The sequence below is a fragment of the Alosa alosa genome, chromosome 15 (assembly GCF_017589495.1).
Source record: "Alosa alosa isolate M-15738 ecotype Scorff River chromosome 15, AALO_Geno_1.1, whole genome shotgun sequence".
NCBI classification, from domain to species: Eukaryota; Metazoa; Chordata; class Actinopteri; order Clupeiformes; family Clupeidae; genus Alosa; species Alosa alosa.
The window spans coordinates 28,787,322-28,807,504 of record NC_063203.1 but is presented as its reverse complement, the minus strand read 5'-3'; the positions used below and the strand labels follow the sequence as shown (position 1 = coordinate 28,807,504).

At 48.1% G+C, this 20,183-nt stretch overlaps 1 protein-coding gene across 1 annotated transcript in view; it reads right to left on the bottom strand.

Moving 5' to 3' along the window:
• Positions 1-18,583, bottom strand: part of tfdp2 (transcription factor Dp-2) — a 54,201-nt gene extending 35,618 nt beyond the window's left edge. Inside the window, 4 exon segments of the mRNA XM_048264057.1 lie at positions 4,514-4,602; positions 17,790-17,853; positions 18,177-18,351; positions 18,552-18,583. Coding sequence (XP_048120014.1) covers positions 4,514-4,602; positions 17,790-17,853; positions 18,177-18,239 — 216 coding nt within the window. The 5' untranslated portion in view covers positions 18,240-18,351; positions 18,552-18,583.
• Between the last annotated feature and the right edge of the window lie 1,600 nt (positions 18,584-20,183).

Here is a 20,183-nt window from a genome sequence, read left to right as displayed (position 1 = left end):
CTAGTGTGCCATGCAAAGCACAAAGCTCAACAAGACGAGACAAGGGAGGAGATGGGGGGGGGGGATGGGGTCGACTGCTCCCCGTTGGACCCAATCAGATCCTCGGATGCTCATCTTCTAGCTGAGCATATGGTCTGGTCCAAGACAGTCATTAGCATCCCATGTATTCATTCTTAATTAAATGCACGCTTGTTTCCTTCATTGGAGTGTATAGGTCTACGTGTATCTACCCTCCAGCTCCCCTACAGGTCTGAGGGAGCAGAGGCTAATAGATAAAAGATGAACACATCCAGTTCTGTACTGTGGATGAATTCAAGTGAGAACAGTTCAATTACAAATTCCCCAATGAATGTGCATGTATGTGTGCTTCAGGTTAGAGCTCCTCTGCAGGTGGAAAGGACAGAGAGTAGAGGAGAGAGAGAGAGAGAGAGAGAGAGAGAGAGAGAGAGAACTCAGAGAAAGAAAGAAAGAAAAGAAAGAGGAGAGAGAAATTTTTACTAAGCACGCAAGAGACAGCATAGGTACTATAGAGGTGTGTGTAATAGGGCCATACTTGTTCTCGGAGACAGAAATGAATGAACTGAAGAATGCTCACACACACACAGATACACACACACACAGATATACATATTCTACACACACACACTGCAGAAACCTGCTGATGAAGGATGAGCGCAGAGCAAGGGAATATCAGACTCTCTCTCTCTCTCTCTCTCTCTCTCTCTCTCTCTCTCTCTGGACATCCGCTCCCTTAGTGCTCATCAATCACAGCCAGTCACACCTCCCTCCCTCCATTCCTCCCCCACACCGGCTCCTGGCCCTCTCCTCAATCTCCTCAATCTCCTCAATCTCCTCAATCTCCTCAATCTCCTCAATCTCCTCCCCTCCTCCTTCTCTCCTGTAATAATATATACCAGAGTGTTGATATATGTAAATAATATAACTAGATGTCATAATAATTAAGAAAAAAGATGTGTCTCTGAGTGGTCCAGCAGGGGCGCGTGTTGGTCAGTGAGTTTGGCAGGGGTGTCTTGGTCAGTGAGTTTGGCAGGGGTGTGTGTTGGTCAGTGAGTTTGGCAGGGGTGTGTGTTGGTCAGTGAGTTTGGCAGGGGTGTGTGTTGGGTCATCCATCACTGCAGGTCTGGAGTAGGGAAGAGGGGCGCCACCTAGTGCAGCTGAGGAGTCACACACAGTGTGTGTGTGTGTGTGTGTGTGTGTGTGTGTGTGTGTGTGTGTGTGTGTGTGTGCATGCATGCATGCATGTGTGTAGTGGGGGTGGTGATTTAGGAGGGGGGGCTTAACGAGTGTCTGTACCCCCCAGCCCCTTAACGAGCTCATTAAGGACCATATAGCCATCACAGTGTTCACAGCACGCTCCTCTAACAGAGCTGACGAGATCCCCGCTATCCTCTCCCCACCTCTCTCATGCACCTGTCTCCTCTTCTCTCCAGTCTCTCCTCTCTCCACCTCTCTTGCCCTCCCTCTCTCCTCTCCTCCCCTCTACTCCTTTCTCTCTCTCTCCCTCCCCTCCCCTCTACTCCTCCTTTCTCTCTCCTCTCCCTCTCCTCTACTCCTCCTCTCTCTCCACCTATACTCCTCTCTCCTCAGTCCCTGTATCATGGGCATCGCTATTGCCTTACACACAACCACAGTCACACATCTGATTAAGTAAGCTTATGTGTGTGCCAATGTGTGTGTGTGTGTGTGTGTGAGCTTGAGGCTGCATCCACCAGCCTGCTGCATTGGGCACCAGAGGAGTGAGCTTGGTGGGTGAGCGCCCCCTACCGAGAGTAGACAGAACTGCAGGAGTTCCCTTCTGCCAACCCTGAACTAGGGACCCAGAGCCACCCAATGACCAAGAATACTTGGCTTGCAGACACACTCCCTAATTATATTCTGTTTGAGTGGACAGTATGGATCTTAGCATGCAGTGCATATGGGGGGGGGGTACAAGAAGGCCAAACGGTTAAGTGGAGATCGGAAACACAGATAGATTTGATTTGGGTTTCAACATTGATCTCTCGCTCTCTCTCTCTGTGTGTGTGTGTGTGTGTGTGTGTGTGTGTGTGTGTGTATGTGTGCGCGCATGTTCCTAAGACTTGAACCCTCAGTGTCACAGAAAGGTGGAACAGGAACTGCACCAAAAACCCTCATGTCAACCAGGCCAATCAGGCACAAAGGCTGCCGTTAACCAAGCAGCTCTCAACTCTGTCCAATGGTGAGTGTTGTCCCAGCTATGATTTCTGCACTCATGTCATCCTCCTTGTGTGACAGACAGTGAAGCTCACCAATCAGAAGTGCTGTTCTTCTCATGCACTAGGCATGCCCACCAATCAGAAGTGCTGTTCTTCTCATGCACTAGGCATGCCCACCAATCAGGAGTGGCCCAACTTCAAACCAAATTTGGTATATTGAACTGAAGGTTGACTTTCAAAAACTATATCGCAAATGAAATCACAATATCTGTCAGAAAAATGACAATTGGATATAGTGCCCAAATCGTGCAGCCCTGGCACCAACTGCTCATCCAGTGGGCCAGTTACAACGCGACCGGACGCACACAGTCAGCACTCTCACCCCGCACCTGGGGACTGGACGCACACAGTCAGCACTCTCACCCCGCACCTGGGGACTGGTCTTCTGTTTTATTCCCCTCCCTCAGTCCCCCACCCCCCTCTCACACACACACACACACACACACCACACCCTTTGTTGCATCCTGCATCCCTGTGACAACTGATAAGCACATAGTTTTGCTTTTGCTTTTGCTGTGTGATAAAAACAGGTTAATATTTCACTACTGCGTGGGCCTGTTACTGCAGCCCTGACCTGAATGATCCAGCCGTGACGACAGCTCATCAAAACAACCCCCCCGCCCCCTGCGGAATGCATCCTCCAGGCTTAATCACAACCCCCCCCCTCCCCGCCCCCAGCGGAATGCATCCTCCAGGCTTCATTAGAACAGACTTGGGACCGGACTCCCCACTGGCCTGTGCATATGGGGTTGAGACAAGGCTGATCCTGGGGACGTGATTGGTGCGTATGGGGTTGAGACGAGGCTCATCCTGGGGACGTGATTGGTGCTAATCCTGGGGACGTGATTGGTGCGTATGGGGCTGAGACGAGGCTGATCCTGGGGACGTGATTGGTGCGTATGGGGTTGAGACGAGGCTGATCCTGGGGACGTGATTGGTGCTAATCCTGGGGACGTGATTGGTGCGTATGGGGCTGAGACGAGGCTGATCCTGGGGGCGTGATTGAGTGCGCATGGGGTTGAGAGCGAGGCTGATCCTGGGTACGTGATTGGTGCTAATCCTGGGGACGTGATTGGTGCGTATGGGGTTGAGACGAGGCTGATCCTGGGTACGTGATTGGTGCTAATCCTGGGGACATGATTGGTGCTTTTGGTGCCCAGGAGTCTTAAGGAGCGCAGCCTCTGGCTCAGCTGCGTGAACTTACAATCGTTTCCAGAACTTTCCAAAACTAGGATAAAAAGAAGCTTTCCTTTGTGCAGATCAAACAGCAGGAAACATTTAGCCGGGGATCACATTAGCCAGCGGCAAGCGGTTTCCTATTGTTCTCTATGGTTCGGCAGTGGAACGGTGGCAACGCTAGCGTTGAACAAGCTGAGCGCTGAACTTGGTTCAACTTTCAAAGCGCAACACGAAGATGTTCAATTGTCAGTTCAGGCAAACTGCTTGTGTTACTTAGGAACGAGAGAACTTATTATGGTCTGAGTGTTGCGTTACGCTTGCCAATGTGATCCCCACCATATGCTTTGTGTTTATAAAGGGTAAAAGCATACAGTTCTTAGCTTTAGAAAGATAGATCATATGGTAACATTTCCAGATTCATTGATTTTTTAAATATGCCCTGTATGGCTCCAATTTGACAGGATTATTACGTATTATTCCCTATCAATCACTTGACAAGCATGTCACAGCACCAAGCGTGTCACAGCACCAAGCGTGTCACAGCACCAAGCTGTCCCAGTCCCCTAGACTACTGCTAACTGGGATCCTTTCATTAGGTTTTAAACATTCTCCACAACCAATCTGGATTTCATTTCATTTTTACGTTAACTAGGCTATTTAAATGCTGTGTAAGGGCAATTCCATGGAAAATTATGTTTTTTGTAACATCAATAAAATGTGATGGTATGGTATGATGTGAATGATTACATGAAATTTGAGCATTTGCTATTTTTGGCTGAAGAATGTACATGAGAAAAAAAATGCACAAAAAATGAATGTTATCATTCACATCATATAAATGCCAAGGCTTTTCACTGGCGTTATGGATGTGACAAAAAGTCCATTTTCCGTGGAATTGCCCGTAATGTTTTTGCGTGTTCATTGAAACCAGAAAGGATGAAGCAAAGAGGGAAAGCAGCAGGAATAAAGGACAGAACGCACAAATGAAGCAAAGAGGGAAAGAAAGAGCAAATGAAAAAACGACAGACAAAAAAAAAGGCAAAAAAAGGCAAAAAAAGGCAAAAAAAGGGCCCACTCACCATTGGGGTCCCCACGTTGGAGTTCACCGCTCCCAAAGTAATCTTGGTGGCAGGACTGTAGCCGGGTGACGTTACCAGGGAAATGTTGCCTGAAAACACACACACACACACACACACACAAAACTTAGTCAAGAGTGGAAACAGTCCCCCCAAGTTCAGTGCCAAACTCTGAGCCTCCATTTTATGATTGTAGCCGGGAGTAGCAGGGAGGCCCCAGTACAGGAAAAGGCCACTCTCTCAGAGTCCCAGCAGACCAACACATCTCTCTTCATCTGACCGTCACAACATCTCCATGTGAGGCCTCCATGGACAAAGACTGTGGACAAATCTGTGGCTAAATCTGGACTTCATCAAGAGTAATGTACAGTAACATTGGTCCATGCTGTTCCAAGATGTGGCCTGTGTAGAATTAGGACCACTTGTCACATACTTCCACATACACATGAGAAGTATACGGCACGTTTGTTCCCCTTCAGCAGGAGAGTTTGGCACATTCTGGTGAAAGAACGCCGTCATGAACGATGTAAGATTCTAAACCTCCATGTTCCATTTGCCTGGATTAAGCAAGCCTCACATATGCTGTAAACCAGTGTTTCCCAACCTGGGGGGCGCGACCCCCTTGGGGGGGCGCTAGAGAGTCCGGGGGGTGCGCGATGCTTTATCGTGAAACAGGTGCATTGTAAGATGCAAAACTTTACAACAGTAATAACACAGTAATACACCTTAGCAAAGCTCCAATCAGACTTCCATCTGCCATCTGTTAGATGCGGACAGTCTGAACTACCTTTGATGGACTAAACGAGGGAAGCAGTGCACTTAATCAATTTGCAAACATATCTCTCAGTGATGGTGTTCATTACTATGAGCCATCACCCACCCATTTAACATAATTTAACAATAATTACATTTATTAAATAAAGGCACACAAAATAAAAAACGTTATGATTTTCCTTTTCATTTTTTTTTTTTTTTTTGGACCGAATTCCACCAGAAGTGAATTAGGGGGGCCCTGGAGAAAAAAGGTTGGGAACCACTGCTGTAAACACAAACACAGCATTCAGCGTGCACTCCGTTTCTGTTCATTTTACGATGCACTAGATAAGATGTGATAGAACTTGTGATAAAGGCCTGGTATGAGAACCTGAAGAAGTGATAGAACTCGTGATAAAGGCCTGCAACATCAACACAGACCGACTGCTGCAGTAAGATCGTGCAGGGTTGATGAATGCAATTACTCATTACAGACTACCGGTATGCCTACATTCTGTGCCATCACATCAGCCAGAGTTCTTTTTCAGTTCCTGAAAGCACAGAACAACACTTAACTGGAGCCATCCATCACCCTCTACACGCAATCGCCGACGGTGGCAGTCAAATGATCCAGTGTGGCAGCGGAGGGCGTTAGAGAGAGGCTGTTCCAGCGTAGCGTAGGCAAATCCAGCATCATTTGCCCACATGTGCTACGGCTTGAGTTGCGCAAGTTACACAATGCCGCTCTGATGCTGTGGCTTCCACAATGAAGGCCTGTGGTGGGTGGTGGGGGTTAGAGGTGGAGGGACACCCAGAGTTCATTTCCTCAAGGCGGGGGGGGGGGTATGAGTGTGGGTATGCAAAACACTCAGGATTCAAATAAGGGGGTTGAGGGGTGTATGCAAATTTGCTTCTGACAGAGCAGGACAAGCGCGCGCACACACACACACACACACACACACACACACACACACACACTCACACAGGAGGAGAACAGTCAGCCCACTGTCCAAGACAGGCAGCCACAGAGACAACTGCGACACACACACACATACACAGATCTTAATTCACTTGGGTTTGGACAGTACGGTCACACAGACAGACACAGACACACACTAATTCACTTGCGTGGGTTTAGACATCCACACACACACACAAACAGACACACATAGACACAGATACAAGCTCTTTCAGCCAAAAGAGCAGGCCCGGCCAGCAATTTTATCCTGGATCCCACACACACATTCATTCAGCCACAAACACAACAGTCACTATAACTCATCCATTGTCTATGGCTGGGGGCAACTGCGTAATTTGAGCCCCTCAATGGCATCAGGTCAGTCTGGACTGACCCCCCTCCTCTCCAACACTGGGGCACTGGGTGTAGGAGCAGGCTAGCTCAAGGTCAGAGATCCAGCATCTCATCACATCACACGTGTGAGTCAGGGTTGGGGTGAGTCACTCACACACACACGCAGACACACAGGGGCATTAGATGATTGATTGATTGATTGATTGATTGATTGATTGATTGAGTCTTTCTCCAGCTTCCTCCATGAGGAGATGCTCCTCTCCTCGCTCCTCCCCACATAGCCGCATGCCTGATCAGTTTATTAACTGCTGACATCAGACGATAGATTAGTTGTGTCTATGCAGTGCCACACAACCAGCTTGTAAGACCCCCTGATCGGGACGAATAGCTGCAGAGGCACACCCAATCTCGTCTAATCAACCACTTAGACAGCTGATGATTGATTAGTTATGTCTGGATCAGCATTGCCCACAAAGAGCTGAGGAGGCTGAGGACGTTCCTCTCTTCAGAGGCACTAAATTGGATTTCACACAACGAATAACTTGAGGTTTCAGATGATTGATTGGTTGTGTCTGCTGTGCTCCTAACTGGCTGGATGACCACAGACCTGCAGGCACAGTGGCCTTTGGCATGAAGGACTGTCCAAGCTGGGTGCTACCACTAATCATTACCTAGAGTACTCTATGCTATTGTGAACGGCACATAGAGAATGCTGACCAAATAAATAACCTTGCTGTATAAACTTGTCGTCTCAAAACTTGAAATTATTTCAGCAATGGTAGGTGATGTAACTTCCTGCCTGGATGTGCTTTAAGGAGCGGTCCAAGTAGTAGTTTAAGCCCAGTAGTGCCACTACCAATACGGCATCAGCTCAGTGAAAGAAGAATGAGATTCGCCTGGCTTAGCTCCTGATGACCAGTGCCTTGGCTTAGCTCCTGATGACCAGTGTGGGAAAACTCGCTGATTTAACAGGAAGACCCTGCTTGAGTAGCAGCAGCAGCACGCGACTCAGAATTGGGACAGACAGAGGAAGTGGTGGGCAAGACCACACCACACATCCCACCTCAATATCATCTGACTGTGGGACGACCGGCGCAGATACAGACCTCGATTTACCAAAACAACCACGGAAACCGAGAGAGAGAGGAGAGAGAGAGAGAGAGAGATAGAGAAAGAGATGGGAAGGAAGGGAGGGAGATGGGAAGGAAGGGAGAGAGAGAGAGAGAGAGAGAGAGAGAGAATAAAGTTCAAGTTGTGAGCAGTAGGAATACTGTATGCTAGGAACACTAGGAGCACTAGGAATACTGTATGCTAGGGCGCTAGGAACACTAAGAGTAGGAATACTGTATGCTAGGAACACTAGGAGCAGTAGGAATACTGTATGCTAGGGCGCTAGGAACACTAAGAGCAATAGGAATACTGTATGCTACATGTAGGATGCTAGGAGCAATAGGAATACTGTATGTTAGGAGCAATAGAAATACTGTATGCTAGGAACACTAGGAGCAGTAGGAATACTGTATGCTAGGAACACTAGGAGAAACAGGAACACTGTATGCTAGGGCAGCCTTTCTCAAACTTCTTTGACCTGAGGCCCGGTCATGGCCGACTTTGGGGTCATAGGGCCCTCGCCTACGCATTACAGCCACCCCGCCCCCACACACACATCAAATTATCATGATGATTATCATCATCACAATTATTATTATGCTATATTGTTATACATGCACTTTCACTTCAAAGCAGTCAATGTTTAAAGTGCTAACATTGTTCACAAAACGTTTGTGAAAACATGCACATCAGAGGACTACTTTACTAATTTAAGATATAATAATTATAATAGTTAAGTTAATTGCTTTTGCATGGTTGCATGATGCTAGCATGAGAAATACTTCTCAAAAGAACAGCAACTATATGGGTGCTATTGTTTTGGAATGTTTCCCTCATGTAAGCAATGCATCATACACTGGTAGGCAAATAAATAATATCTGGGTTCATTGAATTCAACATAGAATTTTAGAACCTTCAATGGTAAACGGTGGAGCAGATAAGCGTAAATCTCTGATCTGGAGATTAATTAGGAAGACTAATAAGACTACAATAGCTTTTGGCCACGTTACATTCAAATTTGACTATACTCAATGCTAGACAGTGAATTATACAGTCTCTGCTCTGTTTATATGGAAATTGCAAGAATCCACGTAGTTCTATTAAATGCTGTTAAATAAATAAACAGCCTTTCGACAGGTTGAAGCGGAGCTTTGCTACCAACGTTATCGGGTAGTTTCGGTTTCTGTCGCGCGCACACATGCATTAAATGAATGCTCATACCACCACTTAATCGTACGGCTCTATGTCTAATGACATCGAATTAGCAAGTATTTCCTCCTGAATGCAGAAACGTTTGTTTTCTTTTTCTGTCGGTCCGTGGTTCCTTGATCAATTGCGCAGCAAATTATCATACGAAGCACCGGGCCCAATTTCACTCCACGGCTCCGCGGACCAGCAGTCTCCACATTGCGGACAAGTGCCGGTCCGCGGCCCATAGTTTGAGAAACGCTGTGCTAGGGCACCAGGAACACTAGGAATACTACTAAAAGGTGCATCAGGCTTAAATGAGGTAGGACAGATATGAATTGGCCCCAGACTGGCGCAAGATCCAACCTCCACCTGACTAGGCTGTTTGCTTGGGACCCATCGCAGCACAGGGAATCCCAACTCTACTCCCGAGTCCCTCGAGTTGCACCAGGCTAAAGCAAGGCAGGGAAATATGGTGGGATGTTAACTGGGGCTGCGCTGGAGTATGGGCTCATGAGTGGGGAGGGGGGCTGGACTGGCTGCTGGTGTGTGTGTGTGTGTGTGTGTGTGGGGGGGCATGTTAAAGGGGTTTCCACGTCTCTTTAGCAGGGGCTGGGAGGGCCAGAGGAAAGGAGGAGGGCAATAGTGGCTGTAGAGAAGGAAGAAGGGCACTGGGAATACTGGGCTCCAGCTATAAACAATGCAGTCGATACTGGAGCAGCAGACAAGGCCCTGATCTGGCCCTGATATGGCTCTGATGTGGCTGGGTTTACACCCCCTGTCTGTAGCTCACTTCCAGGGGTATGCTGGACAGCTTTTGATGTTTATCCAGGAAATTGCGCAGTTGGTGAAGCTTGGTTCAACACACACACAGAAAAGTCATTCAGGCTCGTGCAACAACAATCAAAGTGCAACCACATGCGTGCAGAACTTCTGCTGCCTCCACACACACACACACACACAGAACCTCTGCTGCCTCTACAAATTGACAGACTGAACAATGAATCTGAAACTAAGACCTGCTACAATTCCTTTTAAGCAGTGAAAGCAACATGTTTTGGAAGAAATGTGTGTATCTGCAACTATATCAAAACAAATCTAATCCAAATGTATTCTCTTCTCCTGGCATGATGTCTCTACCGTGTACATTTCTATACCCTAACCGATGCTCCACAAAAAGAAGACGGTGGTTCATGGTGATATTAGATTTATGTTGGATGCAATGCGGTGTGATGTAAGTGTGTTGTATGTGTAATGGGTTGTGTTGTGTGTGTTGTGTTTTTTAATGGGTTGTGATGTGTGTGTTATAGATGTAATGGGTTGTGATGTGTGTGTAATGGGTTATGTGTGTGTTGTGTGTGTAATGGGTTGTGGTGTGTGTGTGTGTGTAATGGGTTGTGGTGTGTGTGTTGTGTGTGTGTGTAGTGGGTTGTAGTGTGTTTGTTGTGTGTGTAATGGGTTGTGTGTGTGTGTGTGTGTGTGTGTGTGTAATGGGTTGTGGTGTGTGTGTGTAAATGGGTTGTGGTGTGTTGTGTGTGTAATGGGTTGTGGTGTGTGTGTTGTGTTGTGTGTATAGTGGGTTGTGGTGGGTTGTAGTGTGTTTGTTGTGTGTGTGTGTGTGTGTAATGGGTTGTGGTGTGGTGTGTGTGTGTGTGTGTAATGGGTTGGTGTAATGTGTTGTGGTGTGTGTGGTGGGTTGTGTGTGTTGTGTGTGTAATGGGTTGTGGTGTGTTGTGTGTGTAATGGGTTGTGGTGTGTTGTGTGTGTGTAATGGGTTGTGGTGTGTGTGTTGCGTGTGTGTTGTGGGTTGTGGTGTGTGTTGTGTGTGTGTTGTGGGTTGTGTGTGTGTGTGTTGTGTGTGTAATGGGTTGTGTGTGTGTGTGTGTTGTGTGTGTGTAATGGGTTGTGTGTGTGTGTGTGTTGTGTGTGTGTGGGTGTGTGTGTGTGTGTGTGTGTGTGTGTGTGTATTGGTTGTGGTGTGTGTGTGTAATGGGTTGTGGTGTGTGTGTAATGGGTTGTGGTGTGTGTGTAATGGGTTGTGGTGTGTGTTGTGTGTGTGTAATGGGTTGCGTGAGGTTCCTCAATGTGAAATTTGAGGCTTGTCTCCATCAGAGCAAGCTGTCCAAACAGCACTATTGATAGTATGTATGCGTGTGTGTGTGTGTGTGTGTGTGTGTGTGTGTGTGTGCAGCCTTTGTGTCCTGCTCCAGCCTCCTGTTAGATGCCCTGCCAGGTGGAGGCGTGCAGGTCCATAAAGGACAAGAGCAGGGAGGGGTGTGTGTATGTGTGTGTGTGTCTGTGTGTGTGTGTGTCTCTGTGTGTGTGTGTGTCTGTGTGTGTGTGTGTGTCTGTGTGTGTGTGTGTGTCTGTGTGTGTGTGTGTGTGTGTGTGTCTGTGTGTGTGTGTGTGTGTGTGTGTGTGTCTGTGTGTGTGTGTGTGTCTGTGTGTGTGTGTGTGTGTGTGTGTGTGTGTGTCTGTGTGTGTGCTATGCTTGTATGGATGGATGAGTGAGTGAGTGAGTGAGTGAGTGTGTCTATGCGTGCGTGCGTGTGTGTGTGGTTAAATGGATGTGTGTGTGTGTGTGTGTGTGTGTGTGTGTGTGTGTGTGTGTGTGTGTGTGGTTAAATGGATGTGTGTGTGTGTGTGTGTGTGTATGGTTAAATGGATGTGTGTGTGTATGGTTAAATGGATGTGTGTGTGTGTGTGTGTGTGTGTGTGTGTGTGTGTGTGTGTGTGTGTGGGGTGCTCCAGCAGGGCTGTGCTCAGAGCAGAGGCCCCTCAGCAGAGGAATGCAGCGCCGCCAGCCCCTTCACAGCGCAACAATGAGCCCCGCTTCATTAGAATACAGCTGAGCTGCCGCACTCACACACACACTCACACACACAGACGCACGCGCACACACACACACACACGCACACACACAGACGCGCACACAGACGCACTCGGGGAGATACAGGCACATATGCGCTCAAATACACATACACTCAAACATGGCACAAACACACACTCTCAAACACATAGGGACACACAGTCAAGCACATATGTGCCAGATGCATGCACACCCACTCACAACAACCAGTCCACACAATACACACACACTAAACCCACTCACAACAACCAGTCCACACAATACACTCACACACACTCACAACAACCAGTGCACACAATACACACACACAGAATGGAGGCACACACATGGCTATAAAATCACCAATGTGAAGTTCCATTTCTGTAATGTAAAGAAAGGGGTATTACACACAACACACACACACACACACACACACACACACACACTCACCATCCAGACCATAAATCAGCTTAATTATATAGATAAACACATAGCTACTAAACTGGCCTGTTGACGTAATTCTTCTTGCGGAGTGGCTGTTTATCACTGCCCTTCAGAAGACAACCGCATGGAAGCTACATCGAACATCAGGAGTCACACACACACACACAGCTTAAAATCACACACACACAGATGTATATGAAGTCTCTAAAAACACCATTCACAAAACATTCATTCACACACACGCGCACACACACAGGCAGGGCTTGGGAGAGGAATGTGTGTGTGCCAGTGTGCTTTGAGAGGCCTGATTGAGCAGGTCACAAATGGGCAGCCGCAGTAATCACTGGCCCAGGCGTCTAAACATCACCAACACACACACACACACACTAGGAAAAGGCCAAACCTGGGGATCACGCATTAACTCAACACTCCTGCACTGAACAACTATGCATGTACCCCTCACCACTCTCCAACAAAACACTCACACAAGCTCGCTCTCTCTTGATCTGTCTCACTCGGTCTTTATCTCACACACGCACGCACACACACACGCACACACACACACGCACACACTTGCGCCCTGTGAGGTGGTGAGAGTGAGGCAGTGGACAGACAGTGATGAGAAAGACAAACACTGTTGCTTTTTATGAGAACTCTGCGACTGATGCCTCTGCACCCAGCTTCTGTCAAACCACATGGGCACGACTGCAGCGCGCACACACACACACTAACTAACCACAGAACAAGCATGACTGCAGCGATAAACACACACAGCAGAGCCAAACTCCCTGGCAACACCCTTGTTGCCACTTCAAACAACAAGTTACACAATGCTGACACCACCATATAGAGTGGTGAAGTCCCGCCCCTACTACTTCCGGTCCATGGGACCTATCTTTCAAAAAATTATGAACAGGAGTTAATGGAAAGATAACAATTATTTTGGTCCAGTTTGAATTGTGCCACAAATTTCACATATGATGTGTGTGAATTTAAAAGATAATTTTTCAAGTCAAGAAAGTACTGTTGTTCGATAGACTGCGAATCCACTCAGTGGACTACATCTCGCCTCGAGCGATGTACGTCACCAACGTAATGAAACAATAAGAGCTGTTATGCTAGTTAACGGTTGCATCTTGCTGCCTGCTATGTCACTTAACAGTATGTAATGTACAGTCTATGGACGAATACAACTTACCTGATGTGTTTAATCCTCTGACTCATGGTATTTTCTTCGGCAAGGAAAGCCCAATTAAGACCTGTTGCTGGTATGCTTGTACAATCTAGTGTGGCTGTGAATGAGCTAACGTCACTAAGCTGACTGATGGGTTTGTGAGTTTTGGAATTACGATCTTTCACAATGCTGTAATTCAATAGTTCTGAAACAAACTGCAAATGTCTTTACATGAAAAATTTTCTTTAAAATTGACAAACATCATATGAGTAATTCAAGGCACAAGTCAACCGGGACCAAAAAATTATTTCTTTTTCGCCATAGACTGCTGTTCAAATTTTTTGAAAGATAGGTCCCATGGAGGCAAACGGAAGGGGCGGGACTTCACCACTCTATCTGCCTCACCACACCGCTTAAATGGGCACCCATGTCCACATGAATCACCAGCAAAGCAAAGGCTACAAGTACACAAGGCTACAAGTACACAAGTACACAAGGCTACGAGTACACAAGGCTACAAGTACACAAGGCTACAAGTACACAAGGCTACAAGTACACAAGTACACAAGGCTACAAGTACACAAGGCTACAAGTACACAAGTACACAAGAACACAAGGCTATAAGTACAGAAGGCTACAAGTCCACAAGTGGCTGGTCATTTTGGTTTGGCTTTTACCTGGAGGCTTGGGAAAAGGGACAAGTAGAACCTCCATACCTCCACTGGTCCTTTCTTTTCTTCTCTTTCCCCTCTGTCTATCCCTCACTCTCTCTTTCAGGGAGCAGCCCTATGCTTCACACACACACACACACATCCACCCAGTCACTCACTCACTCAGAGCCGACCACCGGTCCCCTCCCCCCGCCAAGGCATGCAGGGAGTCGAGGAACTTCCAGGGAGAATGACCCACAGAAAGCAGGGGAGAGAGAGAGAGAGAGAGAGTGTGTGAGAGAGTGTGAGTGAGTGGAGTGAGTGAGTGAGAGAGAGAGAGATTAAGGGAATCTTTGCAGTCCCCCACCCACGAGAGCATCAGCCAGCCACACAGCCCTAAATCCCATTACCAACCAAGAGAAGGAAAAACGAGGGCGAAAGAGAGGGGGTGGTGGTGAGTGAGAGCGAGAGAGACTGTATGTGTACATGTTTTTGAGGCAGAGAGATAGAGTGAGTGCATGACAGAGAGAGAGAGAGAGAGAGAGAGAGAGAGAATAAAGTTCAAGTTGTGAGCAGTAGGAATACTGTATGCTAGGAACACTAGGAGCAGTAGGAATATTGTATGCTAGGAACACTAGGAGCAGAGAGAGAGAGAGAGAGAGAGAGAGAGAGAGAGAGAGAGAGAGAGAGAGAGAGAGAGAGAGAGAGAGAGAGAGAGAGCGCTTTACTCTACCTGGTGCAGAGTTGAGAGCATGCTTCACAATACCCCAACAGCGAGAGACCCTGTACCCCCACTCCCATACATTCACTCTCCCACTCCCAGACACACACACACACACACACACACACACACACACACACACACACACACACACACACACACACACACACACACACACAGACACCACGCGCTCTCTCCTCACTTTCTTTTGTTACCATTGAATGGAAACTTGAGAGGCCAGGCCAGGCAAGACCAGGCGAGTGCAGAGGCAATCCACCAGCCAGCCAGCCAGCCTCAGCCCTCTCCCTGTTACACACACACACACCAGCCAGCCTCAGCCCTCTCCCTGTTACACACACACACCAGCCAGCCTCAGCCCTCTCCCTGTTACACACACACACCAGCCAGCCTCAGCCCTCTCCCTGTTACACACACACCAGCCAGCCTCAGCCCTCTCCCTGTTACACACACACACACACACACACCAGCCAGCCTCAGCCCTCTCCCTGTTCTGCCCTCCCTACCTCTCTCCATCTCACTCTCTCTCTCCCTCCTGTGCAAACCACATATAAGCATCCTTTACACTCACACTCACAGACATACAAACACACACACACAACCATACAGAAATAAACACACACACACACACACACACAGGAGAGGAGGTTTGGCTCCCTGAGAGCTGAGAGTGGATCAGTGATCGCTTGCTTGGGTCTGGCTGGTCTGAGAGCGTGGGGGGGGGGCTCCAGAGAGCATGGGAAAACGCGTGTGTGGCTGCATGTAGGTCTCATTCACTCAGTCAGACTCAGACTCAGACACACACATACACACACACACACACACACACTCTCTCTCTCACACACACACACACACACACACACACACACACAAGATGCACACACACAAGATGCACAAAGATGCACACACACACACACACACACACGCACACACACACACACACACGCACACCTACACTCATGTGATATAGCCCCATCGTAACACAGTTACAGGCACACATTCCACATTCTTAAACACACACACACACACACAGCCAGTGAGGGGGCGCACACACCACAGCCATACTCTGAGCCATCAACTTACTAGTGATGTGGGAAAAAAAAAAAAAGGTGTCTCATATGCGTGTGTGTGCGTGTTGAGGGAGATTCTGGCTAAGAGGGCCAACACATGTGGCTACAGAGAGAGACCTGACTGGGCACAGGACGCAGGGTGATTGACGCAAGTGATTGACCAGGGCCCAGTGTAAACACCTCTAGCCCTGTCAGATGCCTCATCACCGTGCCTGTGGAACGCGGCTTTGAGCTATAGCATAGCACAAAGCAACTTATAGCATAGCACAATGCAACTTATAGCATAGCACAAAGCAACTTATAGCATAGCACAATGCAACTTATAGCATCTAGCACAATGCAACTTATAGCATCTAGCACAATGCAACTTATAGCATCTAGCACAATGCAACTTAATGCAACTTATAGCATCTAGCACAATGCAACTTATAGCATCTAGCACAATGCAACTTAATGCAACTTATAGCATCTAGCACAATGCAACTTATAGCGTAGCCAAGTCCATTACGTCAAAGTACTGTCTGTCTTTATGAGGCCGAAGTTTGTGTTTGTGTGAAATGAGGGTTTGTGTTGTGGCCAGACGGTAGATATCAGCAGGCCAGCGGTTTGTATGAAATGAGAGTGTGAGTTGTGGCCAGAGGGGAGATATCAGCAGGTCAGGGGGTATTGACAGGTTCGCAGCACACAGACCAGACAGGCACAGACACACTCCAAAAACTCCATTAGAAACCAAAAAGCATGTGGAGGGAAGCTGGTGGGGAGGGAAGGGGTGGGGGAGAGAGAGAGAGAGAGAGAGAGAGAAAGAAAAGAGGGTTCCCAAAAATTTATACTTGTGGTGATTTGCACGCACACACACGTACACACACGCACACACACACGTACACACACGTACACACACACAGAGTGAAAGTGTTTTCATGAGAGAAAGGAAGGAGCCATGGGGTCTTGAAGTAAGGCCCATTACCACAGTCCCATGATGACCTCGCTAGGACCAATCAGAGAGGCCCATTACCACAGTCCCATGATGACCTCGCTAGGGCCAATCAGAGAGGCCCATTACCACAGTCCCATGATGACCTCGCTAGGGCCAATCAGAGAGGCCCACTGACAGGAAGCAGCAAAAGGGCTGTTGCAAGGCCTGGTCAAACCACACCATTAATCACTCTGGAGCAGCGAAGAAACGCGCTGCCACGCGGCAAGCCCAGCCAGCAGCAGAGCGCATCACAACTGTCCGCTCACTCGGACACTAGATAGAAGTAGAAGTTAGGGGCAGCCGTGGCCTACTGGTTAGCGCTTCGGAGGGTTGGCGGTTCGAACCCCGGCTAGTAGGCACGGCTGAAGTGCCCTTGTGCAAGGCACCTAACACCTCACTGCTCCCCGAGCACCGCTGTTGTTGCAGGCAGCTCACTGCGCCGGGATTAGTGTGTGCTTCACCTCACTGTGTGCTGAGTGTGTTTCACTAATTGGAATAAATGCAGAGACCAAATTTCCCTCACGGGATCAAAAGAGTGTATGTATATATATATATATATATATATATATATATATATATATATATATATATATATATATATATATATATATATATATATATATATATATATATATATATACACACATACATACACACACACATACATACATACACTAGCTGACTGAACAGCCTGCTATGGCTCAGCGGGATCACTGGAGACCTGCGGTCATCCCTCCAGAGTGGTGCTAACAACTACGGCTGCCCTCTCCTAACTCTTGCTCTTGCTCTGTATCTCACTGGAGCAGTTATATTTCATAAGCAGGGGTTGCAAAAGTCAGAGATTTGAAGAATGTTTCCTAATTTGACTTCATCTGTGGACCTGAAGCATAAATGGCTTACAGGTCAAGTAGGGCAGCAGAGCGGCCAATCAGGTCAAGTAGGGCAGCAGAGCGGCCAATCAGAAGGGTGTTGTGTGGGGACAGCCAATCAGAAGGGTGTTGTGTGTGGGGACTCTTACCTTTGGGCAGGTTGTGGTTGCTGAGAAAGGCCTTGAGATCTCCACACAGAGTGGCAGCCCCAATCTAAGGGAGTGAAGAAGGGAGAGAGAGAGAGAGAGAGAGAGAGAGAGAGAGAGAGAGAGAGAGAGAGAGAGAGAGAGAGAGAGAGAGAGAGATTAAGCAAATTCAATATTCAATTCGATTCAAAATAAAAGAACTACACATTAAACATTCCCTCCAATCTCTCCACAAGGGAGTACATGGACCTGGTGAGCAGTGCTGTTGGACAAACACAAGCACTCTTGTCATGTCAATAAAGCTTATTTGAATTTGGAAGCTCTTTACTCTGACTGCTACATGTGAAATGTGCGCACTTTGTGTGTGTGTGCGCGCGCAAGGTCACTAACAAGTCTTTCCATTCTCCAATGACCGTTGTAGATCAGTAGCGTGACACCTGGACGAGCGCTCATTAACTCAAATGTCAGGTGTCAGGCAGGTGTCAGGTGGAGACAGGCAGCAGCGTGACCTTTCAGATTAATCCACCTCCAATACACCTCCCTCTCTCTTTTCAGATTAATCCACCTCCAATACCCACCTCCACTACACCTCCTCTCCAGATTAATCCACCTCCCACTACACCTCCCTCTCTCCAGATTAATCCACCTCCCTCCTACACCTCCCTCACCTCCCTTTCAGATTAATCCACCTCCACTACACCTCCCTCTCTCTCCAGATTAATCCACCTCCACTACACCTCCCTCTCTCTTTTCAGATTAATCCACCTCCAATACACCTCCCTCTCTCTTTTCAGATTAATCCACCTCCAATACACCTCTCTCTCTCTCCAGATTAATCCACCTCCACTACACCTCCCTCTCTCTCCAGATTAATCCACCTCCACTACACCTCCCTCTCTCTTTTCAGATTAATCCACCTCCACTACACCTCCCTCTCTCTCCAGATTAATCCACCTCCACTACACCTCCCTCTCTCTCCAGATTAATCCACCTCCACTACACCTCCCTCTCTCTTTTCAGATTAATCCACCTCCAATACACCTCCTCTCTCTTTTCAGATTAATCCACCTCAATACACCTCCCTCTCTTTTTCAATTAATCCACCTCCACTACTCCTCCCTCTTCTCTCAGATTAATCCACCTCCACTACACCTCCCTCTCTCTCTCCAGATTAATCCACCTCCACTACACCTCCCTCTCTCTTTTCAGATTAATCCACCTCCACTACACCTCCCTCTCTCTCCAGATTAATCCACCTCCACTACACCTCCCTCTCTCTCTCCAGATTAATCCACCTCCACTACACCTCCCTCTCTCTCCAGATTAATCCACCTCCACTACACCTCCCTCTCTCTCTCAGATTAATCCACCTCCAATACACCTCCCTCTCTCTCTCTCTCTCTCTCTCTCTCCGTCTCTCTCTCTCTCTGTCTCACCACTCTGCCCCTCTCTGTCTCTCTCTCTCTCTCTATATCTCCCTCCCTAATCTCCATGCATCTCTCCTTCTCTCTCTACCTCTATACCCACCCTGTAGATCTCCCTCTTCTCCATGCATCTCTCCTTCTCTCTCTACCTCTATACCCACCCTGTAGATCTCCCTCTTCTCCATGTAGCTCTCTCTCCTTCTCCTTCATCCCTCTTCATCCCTCTCTCCACCACTATACCCCCACCCTCCCTGTAGACCTCCCTCTTTCTCTCTCTCTCTCTCTCTGGTCTGAGGCTGTCTGTGTGTGTGTGTGTGTGCGTGCGTGGTTGTGTGTGCGTGTGTGTGTGCGTGCGTGATTGTGTGCGTGTGTGTGTGTGTGTGTGTGTGTGTGCGTGGTTGTGTGCGTGTGTGTGTGTGTGTGTGTGGTTGTGTGTGTGTGAGGGCGGGGTGCGGCTGTCTGAGCGAGTGGAGTTCGTGTCTATCAAAAGCAGAGGGCTGGCGTCTGCTCTGGGGCTGATAGGCTGGTATCTCAGGGTGGCGTGTACCCAGAGATGGCGCTACGCCCCGCCATGCCACGTCGCCCGCCTGCACTCCCACCCTCCCGTCCTCGCCCCGCTACAACGCCGTTCCTCAGGACACGAGACGAGCCTACGCAGGACACGTCCAGCGCACACACACACACACACACACACACACACACACACAGCACACGTCCACTCTCTCAGTGCACTCTTAGTGTGATTAGCGTAATCCTCTGGGCTCTAATCTTTTGGGTGCAACTCTTTCGTATTTCTCAAATCCATTTAGAATCTCCCCAGTAGCCCCCAGTGAAAAGCTTGTAGCACTAGAGCAAAGACCCGCTTTGAGAAGGTGTGTTTGTGTGTGTGCGTGCATGTATGAGTGATTGAGTGTGTGCGTATCTGTGTCTTGTGTCTGTGTGTGTGTGTGTGTGTGTGTGTCTTGTAGCACTA